The sequence below is a fragment of the Saccostrea cucullata genome, unplaced genomic scaffold (assembly GCF_032062105.1).
Source record: "Saccostrea cucullata isolate Sc308-1 unplaced genomic scaffold, CSIRO_AGI_Scuc_v1 ctg4590, whole genome shotgun sequence".
In the NCBI taxonomy this organism is placed as follows: Eukaryota; Metazoa; Mollusca; class Bivalvia; order Ostreida; family Ostreidae; genus Saccostrea; species Saccostrea cuccullata.
In genome coordinates, this window is record NW_026921923.1 from 45,036 (window position 1) to 57,217 (window position 12,182).

At 34.1% G+C, this 12,182-nt stretch overlaps 2 protein-coding genes across 3 annotated transcripts in view; both read right to left on the reverse strand.

The window, feature by feature from the left end:
• LOC134260917 (fibrillin-1-like) overlaps nt 1–12,182 on the reverse strand; it is a 51,261-nt gene that overhangs the window by 13,948 nt on the left and 25,131 nt on the right. For both annotated transcript variants that reach the window (XM_062743445.1, XM_062743443.1), the window contains 2 exons: nt 11,131–11,235; nt 4,588–4,656 (listed from right to left, as the gene is read on the reverse strand). In XM_062743445.1, coding sequence (XP_062599429.1) covers nt 4,588–4,656; nt 11,131–11,235 — 174 coding nt within the window. The remainder of the gene's footprint in view (nt 1–4,587; nt 4,657–11,130; nt 11,236–12,182) is intronic.
• LOC134260916 (uncharacterized) lies at nt 1,136–2,262 on the reverse strand. The gene has a single exon (XM_062743442.1). The coding sequence runs from the start codon at nt 2,188–2,190 to the stop codon at nt 1,162–1,164; it is 1,029 nt and encodes a 342-aa protein (XP_062599426.1). The 5' UTR covers nt 2,191–2,262; the 3' UTR covers nt 1,136–1,161.

Consider the following 12,182-nt stretch of genomic DNA (forward strand, 5'->3'; position numbering starts at 1 on the left):
GAGCTATCTGTTTTATAACTACACTGGGATTGGCAATGTTAAGGAGTCGCGGAAATTTATTGACATTTTTGATCCACCATTCAATAGTTTCTTTACTTGTCACAGATATATAAATTTTTGCCTCAAAATTTCCGGCATTTGCTTTTAAAAGTTTATCTTTTTCGATTTCCAGCACTTTGTAGTACAGTGGTGCATAACGGACCCCGGGTTCGCTTGACACTAATTTGCCAATTAACTGTGACAACTCTCTTATCGTTACTTTATGCAGATTAAGGATTTCTTGGCATTTTTCTCTTATCGAATCAGCACGCTCCTTAGTTAAAGTAACTGACATTAATTCAGAATTTATCACAAATCCAAGGAACTGAATAGATTTTGTTGGTGTAAACACAGATTTCTCAATGTTAATTGTCAACCCAAGACTATCAAGAAGATTTGCTGTTTCTGAAATATTATCCTTACACTCAGAATATGTTTTACTGATTAATAACGAATCGTCAATGTCATTGGTGTGTCCTCGTTTCCGTAGAGTAGAAAAAGCGGGATTCAACATTTTAGTAAAAATTCTCGGGGCTGATGCTAATCCCATGGCAAGACACGTGTATTGATATTTTGATCCCTTCCAATAAAATCTTAGATATTTTCTATCATTTTCATCAACAGGACATGAATAATATGCGTCCTGCAGATCTATTGAACCGAAAAAACAATTTTCCGACACAAGTCCTAAGGCTGCCGTAAATGTTTCCATTTTGAAATGTTGATATTCTATAAATTGGTTTAATTGTTTTAAATTGAGAATTACTCTAAATTTTCCATTTTTCTTTGGTCTCACAAAAATGTTTGATATAAATTCATCATTGTCATCACCTGTAGTGACAAGTTCAATAATTCCCTTTTTTAAAAGCTCACCAATTTCATTGTCTATTATAACTGAATCTGTGTCGTTAAATTTGATTGGTTTTGGAATAAAAGTCTGTGAGGGATCTGAGTCAAATTCAATCGAGTAGCCATTAACAAAGCTAAGAATATTAGAGTCACTCGTGATTAACTTCCAATTTCCAAAATAGTTTGATATTTTTCCCGCTGAAAAATTTTCGGAGGTGTTTTGAAATCTACTCACATTACTATCTGCATGTTCTGTAGGAGCTATTGCTTCCTCTATTTGTTGGCTGGAGCCGTTCTCTTTTTGTAGTTTGATCCCCAGCGTTGGCCTAAAAAATTACTGGCCTTGTAGTTTCCATAATTGGATGATTTCTGCATGTGTCCATGCTGTTTGCGGTTATGATTTCCGCGCTTGTCAAACTTGTTAAATCCCGATATTTTGGATCCCACTTTATTGACCTTTAAGATGTCCTCAACTTTTTTGCCAAGGTCGTCACCAAATAACTTGTCGGTGACAGGATATTCGTTAGAACACAATGCCCGGAATTCTTCGTTCTTCTCGGGTTGAATGATTAGTTCTCTTCTCCTGTTTGACAGGTCGCAATAGACATAAGTCATAAGTTTCAGACTGTCCATTGCTAAGGTAGTGAGCTCTTTCATGGAGGGTGTCTCTCCTTTTTGTTTTGCATTTAGCAGCAAATTAATTTGTTGTAGTTGCGGGACAATGGCTTTTCCGACAAGTGTCTGGGTTCTTTGTATCCGAATGTCTTGGCCTCGGACTTTGCGGCTCAAATGAGCTCGGATTTCCTCATTTAATTTTGGAGTGACAAGATTCTGAACATTTTTAGGTCGGTTATATTTGTCGCTCACTTCCTTTATTTTTTCAGAGTCTACTACCGTTCGAACGCCATCATTTGTTACTTTGGCGAGTTTTTCGTGTATTGCTTCGCCACACTTATCCTCTGAGCCAAAACATTCGGCCAGCTCATCAAGCAAATGGTCACAATCAGTGTCTACGTCTTCATTTGTCTCGTTTAAAATGTCATCAAACTCGTCTCTCTCTTCATCAGAAACGTCACTTAATTCTACGCGCGACTGAGATGTACAAGGTTTTTCATCCGATTCTTGGATCTTGCGCTTCTTTCCCTTGTTCTCTTGTAACTCGCTCACAGTAGTTGTAAGTGACAAAATGTTCTTTTGCATCTCTTTCATCATATTGATGATGGATGCATTGTCTTTCCCTCCCTCATCTTTTTGTTCACTGAGGGACTTTTCAACAGGCTGACACTCCGAGTTTACACTCATTTTTACTGTATATACAGTTTTTCTAAAATGCGTCTATACGCAAATTCAGCGTCTATACGCTATATAATGTCATAAAAGACATAAATGTTGTTGGCATATACAATGTATATCACGAAGTCACAAATCACAAACTTTTAACTAATTCCAATTGAAACAAAAGAAACTGAATTTACGTCTAATTCCGAACCACGCTAACTTATCTATGAACCACGCGGTAACCTTATCATCTCATTTGAGACAGAGGCACCCTAGGGGAGAAGAAACTGGTCAGAAAATCCACACGTTCTTATAAACGGCACTTCACGACACGAACAATATTTTGTTCCTTTCAATTCTTTGGAATTTCATCTCGACAGAAAGCTAAGGCACGTTCAGCTAAGTTAAATAATCACAGACTTTGTAACAAATCTTCAAAATAGACGTGCCTTACTTAAGCGTGGTCAGCATGCGGGTTATCACAATACAACTGAATGACTCGCTGAGCTGAACACGTGACCTTACACCTTCTTCCACACGTAATCAATCAACCAAGGCGTGGATCTAAGAAATTTCACATTTTACCAAAATTAATCCTACCGGAAATCTGCAACTAAGTTATCGCATTCAATACATAAATACAATTATCATTCTAATAATTGTTGTTGAAATTTTCAATGAAAGCGTTAGCGTATCGAACAGCAGAAGGTCACGTGAGAAAGGTGATTATAATATCAATCGTTGATGCTCGGTGACCGGTTAATTTAGTAGCTATCCCGACACTAGTTTAGGGACATTTTTTTTAAATTAGATATGAGCCGCAACTTGGCTAACATTGTCCTTTGGATATGTTTTAGTTTAAGTTAAAATACACATTCTGTGCAAATAAGAAAAATGGCCAAGTTGCGGCTCGATGTAAACAAAGTCGTTGAAAACTGGTATGCATATAAATAACAATAGAAATGAGATAAAAGTGTTAGACCCCAATCTCAAAAGCTAGTGTCGCTCGGCATTATTTAATACTTTCATGTAATTTAATATACAAAAACCTGCCCTTAAGATATTGTTTAATACCTATAAAACATAAATTTAATGAATTTTGGAATTTTATTTTGCGCAAAACATCGGGATCCAACTCTCATAGCTTAAGTGCAGTCATTCTTTCATTTAAAATATTTTTCCTTCAAAAGAAGTAGTGTTTATTTTTTCTCATTACGGACTCCATCTTATAGTCAGGAAAGGTGGGGCCAAAAAAATATCCCACACCTTGTACAAAAGAAAACTAGTACATGTATTTTCTACCACAAAAACAATAAGCACCTTAAACAAAAGAAACTAGTACATATATTTTCTACAATAACAATAAGTATGGAGGATTGAAGGGGTGAACGTGGGTAAAATTTGTAAACCACATTTTCGGAGCCGAAAGTTATTTTTAATAAGGATAAGGCTAATAGCCGTAACTAAATGGCGCTTAAATATAAAACCTGGAAAATCCCTTCGAGACCCATGAATTCACACAAAATAGTGATTAATAAAAATACGTTGTATGCATTTAGATCACATAAATTCCTTTATTTACATATTAATACACTTGTGAAAAGCTTTAAGTGATTGTATTGCCTACATGAAAACATTTGGATATGATTTTACCAGATCAAACTAGATTTTATTATGCATGTTCAATAGAAATAAACAGTTTAAAAAACAAATATACTAAGGTTTTTTAAGGTGATAAATTATTGTTATATCTTCTTACATCTAATATAATTAACATAATTATTACTATCAGTTTACCTGTACAATCACATGTTGATGAAAATCTGTCGAATTTGCAGTAAGGGTGTTTATCAGAGGGACATATGTGCCCACTGCACTCAGTATGAGTATGACAAGCTGATGTTGATAGTAGAGTCAAAGTTGTTGACTGGGCTGATTTGGGTGTTGAAACTACTTGTGTGGATAAAATAAGAATTAATGAATAATTTAAATCATTGTATTTAACTCAAAACTATCGCGTATGTTTTTTAAAGTAAAAAAAATTTTGTTATTGATTTTAGTTATAACCCGTCGTTGGGAATTTTTGAGTGTGAAAGTATCTACCATGTAGATTTATAAATGCATTTTAAAATTTAAAAATATTTTGGCTAGACTATGAAAACTTTTTTTTTTGGATTCAGTTGTCCCTTTAACATATTGATAGAACACAATATCTTACGCTATGGTTACAAAAAGTATCTTGAATGGAATTTTTTCGCATAAACATTTAAAGAAATTTGCAAATGCATAATTATACTTGTGTTCCTCTGTACAGATTAGAAACGAGAAAACTCGTCCTTTTTGTCTGTTTTTACAATTGGCTAAGTGAATTCTTGATTCTCAAAACAATTTTTTAATGATACGAAATAGACAGCTTTTCACCTGCTATTGTTGTTTTTGTCGTTGTGCTTGTTGTTGCTACTGTCGTACTTGTTGTCTTTATTGTTGTGTCTAAATGTAAAATTAACAAATAATCAACAATGTTAAAATGTTCTCTGGGAAATGAACTTAGTTGGTAACGTAATCAAATCCTGTGAAGCCCGAATTGCTTCTCAGTAGATTTGATCATGTATCTACTAACTTCATTTCCCAATGAACTTTTTTACATGTTAACGCTGTTTATTAAGGAATCACTGTTAGTATAGTATGCCAGGGCATCAACGATAGTGGGAAACATGGAATAATTCGCATAACGGGCGAAGCCCGTTGTGCACAATTTATCACATGTTTCCCACTATTGTCGATGTCCCTGGCATACTATACTTACTAGACAGTGATTCCTTATATTTCCATTTCATTGTGAAATAAAATTGTAGATTTAGATTTTAAAAATGTAGACATACTATACTTACTAGACAGTGATTCCTTATATTTCCATTTCATTGTGAAATAAAATTGTAGATTATTTTAAAAATGTAGACATAGATTATTAAATAAGACGAGGACTCCCTTGCCAAATCAATAGCCCTCTCCCACTGACGTTGAACACAAAGGCAGTCGCACGAGATTTACATGCAAATTTGACCTCCTTAGTGTCAAAGACAGGGACAGATGAGCACTAGATTTGAATGCATATTAGGCCTCCTTAGCTCCTGACCTATCGACCTGTCTAATTTGCATTGCCGTAGATTTATCAAGAAATCAACTCCGCTAACTTTCAAAGGGTTATCACAGAGAAAAAAATAGAAATCAAAATACAGTACAAGTGGACCTTCAGATATACGGACACCAGATATCCGGATGCTTCAGTATCCGGACGACTTTTCATTGGAACGGAACTTTTAATGGTATTTTGTCTTGTTTAAGTGGTTATTCAGATATCCGGACGCTTCACATATCCGGACAGATTAACAGGAACCAAAGCGTCCGGATAAATGAAGCTCCACTGTATATTCCAATATTTACATTTGAACGAAATATTTCGAATGAAACTGTATATATTACACGAACGGGACGCTATCTCGCAATGATCTAGATGTATTTGGTCTCGAAAGTTCGCCTCACTCCAACATCTGAATGTTTACCTTGATGTTCAATAGTCCAGAGTCCAGTTAAGGAATTCTCTGTTTATAATGTAAGAACAATGGTCCCTACTGGGAATAATCTTACTATTTCATGAGTTCGTAATATATTTGAAGTCAAAAACGGCGGTATTGCTTAAGTGTTTACATAAATTCAAAGGAACTTCGGGGGAAAAGGTTAGTGCGGTTTCAGGCTTCAAAAGAACATCTATTGTACATCTGTTGATTGAAAATTATCCTTTAGTTTCAAAAAGTTAATCTTTTTCATAGTTGCCCTCGCGGCGCAGTGGTTAGAGCGTCTGCTCATGACTCGCGAAGTAAGGAGTCTATCCTTAAGTCGCGGGGTTTAAATACCACTGTGGGACGTTTGAGAGCAGTCCTTCGGATGAGACCGTATAAATGGAGCTCCCGTGTCGTAGTAGGTTCTGGTACGAAAAAGATGCCTTAACTGCTCAATGCCCTGAGTGCCGAGCATAAGGCAAAATGTGTAGCACTCCGCCAGCAAGTGGTGGTGTCTCCATATGAGTGATAAATTCTCGAGAGGGACGTTAAATAACAAACAATCAATTAATCAATCAATCATCATAATTAACTTGGAAATATTCCGGAACCAGTTGCACCGTGATAGAAATATGTGGGCAAAATACCATCTAGCCGTGTAATTCGGTCGAGCTATGACCTCTGACTCCTAGATAAGTTAATACAGAATTGAACATATTTTCTCTTCAATGTCTTCATCTTCAAAAATTATTTGCAAATGTTAATATAATGAAATGAACATTCTTTGCTGATCGAGCGTAAAATTCAATACTAAACTTTTGTTTAAGAGCAATATTTAATAATTCATTTGATTTTTTTTAATTTTAGATTTTAAAAAAATGCTTCCTTATGTTACTCTCTGCTATGGTAAATTAAAATGTTATTAATTTTTTAATACCAAAATATTTCAATTGTACTTATTTTCTATATATTGGAAATGCAAACTCTTCATACAAGGATATTCAGATAGAATCATTTCTTACAACTTGTTGCATGAAAGTAGACATGTTATGCTCTTAATTCTTGTAAGACTTTATAGTGAATGGAAAACTATTACATGAAAAATCTGCTGAATTTTAGAGAATTTTTTTTACTTCTATAGTCCTTAAAAGAATACAAAAAAGAAGCGGTGAAATGTTTTAAGGTATTTACAGCGAAAGGGTCTAATGTGCGATTGTTCTAGATTGATACCAGTACTCTCAGCTAAAACCATTCAAAATTAATATGTTTATAAAACAGAAATTTTTAAACAGACTTTGGACAGTTTCGACTTGGGATAATTACTTCAAGCGTCCTCCAAGCTCTCACAAATATATATTCACTGTATCTCGTAAAATATTGCGACTGGAGTATATGTCTATGCGTTTAAAAATTATAACCGAAAGGTAAGAGGGTTAAAGTCTAAGTTTGAAGATATTTTTAAGAAATGTTTTTATTTTCTGAATTTTAAGCTTAGATCTCGACGCTTAAATAGGAAAAGAATGATGAATTCTTTAATTTTACGGTAACTTTCAAAGTTTACTGGATACCGTCTTGAAAACATTTGCTTGCATAATGTTAAAATTGTATTAATTTGTTTTTTTAAAAAAACTTATTCAAAGTATACACCATTTTTAGGTGGAAGCCGCCTATTACATTTGCTTTGTTGACCTTTCGACCTCTCAAGATGTTTGCCCCGTTTCATGGTACTCCAAACGGATGTATCTTAAACTAAGGGCATACAACCCGATAAATCATATTCGACCCCCATTCCCAATCTTTATCGTTATTATCATATCAAAAAGCGTGTGTTATGGCGAATTTATGTTAACAATTTTATTTTGATCAATGTAAAAAAGTCCAATGAAAATAATATAGCCTAATAATAGAACGAATAGTTACTTTAGTATTCCTGATACGTTTCACGTTTGAGAGAAGAACGAACGACAATTCTGTATGTTTAAAACATAAACAAATCGGGTTCAACGTTTGATTAGCACGGGGTCCTGAAGCGATCTTTCTACGAGGGACAAAATAGTTCAAGTAAGTAATTATGTTTAAGAATTAATGACAGGTACATAGCTACTGAGGAACTAATTTTTTCAATAATCTTGTATAAAATAGAAGAAAAGAGGTATGTAACTCCTTTTATCAATTGTTTATTTATATATATACTACACTCGCGTATTAATCTAACATATGACGATTCAGCGTGAAATTATTGACAACAAACCCACGTGGAGCACAAATGATTTACATGCAGTAGTTGAATGGAAATGACAGGGCTTCTCTTCAAAATAAGCAAGGTAACTCACGCTGTGTGATTAGCCTGTCTTTTATTGTCACCCTTAATTATCTAGCTTTTATTGTTTTAACTTGAAAATGTCGCCTCCCAATGCAGGCATGCTTTAATTTAGATATCGTAATATGATAGCTGTTATGGTCGGTTCTTATCGAAGGAACTGGTACTCTATAATTACCATGATTACATGCCTGGGAGAAATTATTTGTGGAATTATCAGTTTGTGTATACATTAATATATCCTTATTCATTTAATGTGAATACATGTATGTTGAAGGATGGGCCAAAACTGTAAAATTTGGACAGAAATTAAGATGCAAGCATGAGAACTACATTGTATTTTAGTCTGTAAAGATGTGTCCTTACGGAGGCAGCTAACAGAAAGTGGGATAAAATTAAGATTGCATTGTGAATTTGCTCTAAATGGCAGAAGAAAACTCAACTCAGCACAACCAGAAACACTTTTCTGAAGGTGAGTACATCAATTTATTATATTTCTAGTGGAATTTTTTTTCATAAGTTATGATACATATTTTTGAAAGCATAACAAATATTCTTGTTATGATGGCAAAAATGAACCGAATACTGTTTTTGAAAGTATATAATATTTTGACATTTCTTATTTTTGTTGACTTATTTTCTTTTCATTTTTTTTAAATACATGCAAATACATGATTACTTATAATAGTAGGCTTTTGAGAGAGAAAAAAAAATACAAAAAAATATTATAGAAGTCAAATCGGTCAATATTAAATTTTACTCTGACTTTTTCCAATTGAATACACAGTTACACGGTAAAATGTAGATAAAAGTTTGATCTTGGGCCTAGTTAAGCTCTGTTAACCCACAAAGCTAATTTTATCATATTTATCAATGTAATATATGTACTAATAATTATCAAATCCATTGGAAATAATTTTTGGTACTAAAATTAGTCATCAAATAAAACACAAATGCACAATACAACCAAAATTACAAAAGGTTGTTTTAATTGGATCTATTTGACAAACTGCTGTGTACACATGTAGGTTATATAACTAGCGAAATAGGGGGGGGGGGGGGGGGCAGATGTTGTTGGTCAGGATCGCTAATCTTATATTATATCATTTGTTGGTTGTTTCCAGTATAAATACACTAAACTACACAAACTGACTTTCAGCAGTTTTGAATCTTTTGTTATTTCTATATACCCACTTCACTCTTGAAGTGGGTATAGTAGCATTAATTTCTATACATATCAGATTTCACTGAATGAATGAATGAATGAATGTAGATCAAGGCGATAACGGATGTTTTACAGCTAGGTGCAGATGAAGACATACTAATTACCATTTGCATGCTTTAGTTATAATTGATAAGTTTTTGATAAAAATGAAATAAGAAATAATATACATCCGAGTAACCGAGTACCTATTTTTAGTATTCGATACTTGGACGTTGGATCGAGTCGGAGTGCCCGGTAAAGTTGACTTCCCTAGAAAATATATTAAACTAGAGGTACTGTGAAGTTGTGAACAATGAGCTCACTAAATAATACCCCCCGCCTCCCATATGAATATAATGGCAATATCCATGTTTTGCTCTGGAAAATCCAAAATAAATGTCTGATCAAAATGTGAAATATGAGGTGCACAATGGCAATATGTTATAAAGATTCTGGGAAAGTTAATTACATTTCCTTCAGTGGATAAGAGTTGCGGATAAGAGATGGGTACCCCAAAGCGTAACAGACGTACGGACGGACATACCAATTACTATATACCCTCCCACTTTTCAAGCGGGGGTATAAATATATCATGATAAAAGGTTATATGAAGTCCTTGATTTCATTTATTGAAAGTCGGATACATTGTAAAATAATTTTTGTTAAACATTATGAGATATTCTTAATTTTTTTTTTCAATTATACACTTTGTAGAAAATTCTGCCAAGTGACAGTTGTGAGGGGAATTGTGTATATAATCTCCAGAAAAGAAATCACCACTAATATTGGGATGTATGTACCAATATTTTACAATCATCAAAGACAAATTTACCACAGGAATGAAAATAAAATTGTCTGGCGTTCAAGGGCCTGCCATGGTAGAAGCTCTCCTGAAAAAATATTCCATTTATTGTGGACATCATGACACAGGGTTCACCTGTCATCAGCATTAGAGACTTGCGATTTTTTCTACCTGGACCATACATTTATTGGATGAAAACAATTCATAGAACCACAAACACATTGTAAATCTATATGAGGTCTTCTATGTATGTTGCATCCTTATTTAATTTGCTGTTTTATAACAAGACTTAACACATAAAAAAAACTCCAAAGCAATTGTGATATTTATTGTTTTCTATTACTCATTAGAACTCATTTTTGTGTGAAATTTTATAATTATCCATTTCTTGTTCCTCAAAACAATATCTTACAAATTTTATGTATTGCAACTTGCACTTCAATTTTAACTTGTTATACTTGACAAAAACTAGAGGTATAGTGAGCAATGAGCTCACTAAATGATAACCCCGTCTCCCATATGATTATAATGGAAAAGTCCATGTTTTGCTGTGGCCGGGAAACCCAAAATATGTGTCGGATCAAAAAGTAAAATAGGAGGTGCACAATGGCAATGTAATAAAGATTCTGTGAAGGTTTCATTTTCACTCAGTGGTATGAGAGGAGTTGCGGATCAGAGATGAGTACCCCAAAGAGTAACAGACGGCCGGACGGACAGTTAGACGTACAGACGGATGGACGGACATACCGATTACAGTATACCCTCCCACTTTTCAAGCGGGGGGGTTTAATAAATGTTAAAATGTTCATGTTGCTATTGACGTCACTTATACTCATGTCTCCGCTTCAAAGGGAGACGGGAGATATATTGTTTATTCTTGTTCCTTGGTTTCAATACTACAATCAATCAAAATATTTATCACCCCCCCCTTTAAAACAGATTATGCTTCAAATATGTGTAATTAAAGTTTTGCAATGAGGACTTGCAATCATGCTTCCGCCTATCAGTACTCTCAGTACTTTGATTAATTTTCAAATTGTCATTGACTTTGTACATACCGATAAAATTGATCAAATACCTGGTGCTAGTCCACAAATACATCTATGATAATTATGTATATAATCAAAGTGACATTGGCCAATCAGTCCTTGAGGGCAAAGACAATGACTATGTTCTGTGCAAACTGAAATTAGAAAAAAAAAACTTTATTTTGTATAAGTACAGAGCAAACAGGACGTCCATGGGCCTTACAGGTCACCTAAGTATCATGTAAAAAACTTTCCAACAACTGCATTTGGCTCGTATTTTTAACCAGAGTGTATGAAATGTACAATTTTGAAAGAGACACCATTGTTAATTTTAATCATGCAAGAAGCATGCTTCGTTTGATTGCAATATACCAAGAGGTGGAGAAGGTGAACGAAGAAAAATGCATATCCACTACCAGTATCAACCAGCAAGTACCCCCACCTCACAGAAACACCTGGCCCTTGGCAATACATTTCATAATTTTGGAAATGACACCCGTCATCATCATAAATGCTTCGTTAATAACAAGGAGTAGATTAAAAAAATCACATTCAGTATATAATCATAAGATCCCTCCTCCCCTGGTACATGTACCCCTGACCAAGGGATCTTGAGATTCACAAGTCTACAAGAATGATCATTGTTCATCATAATTATGTTCATGTTTGATATGTCTAAAATACCAATGAACAGAGAAGATTTTCAAAGTATTCATCTATTTTCACTACTTGATCATTAGAGTCCCATCGTAAGGGTCTTCCACACCCCAAGACTTGAGAGGTATGAAATTAAAAGAAAATAATATTACTTCCAGTTTTGAATAGTTTGTGGACTGACGATTTGCCTGGCACCACTGGAAAGAGAGTCTTAGGAACGCTTTAGAGGGAAAGGTTTTGTCAGGGAAAAGTGTATTAAACTGAAAGCAACACCCTTATCATAAACTATGAACACATATATATGGCATAATCATGAAGAAAGAAAAATGACCAATTTTTTTAAATAAAAGAACAACAGACTTTAATTTTTTTTTAATCTTGCATTATTCGTAAATAAAAGGAACTGGTATAATGAGAAAAGTTAAAAGTTATTTATTTAAACCAA

What these genes read in the sequence shown, in the direction of transcription:
- LOC134260916 (XM_062743442.1), bottom strand. Translation starts at nt 2,190, where the DNA reads ATGAGTGTAAACTCGGAGTGTCAGCCTGTTGAAAAGTCCCTCAGTGAA.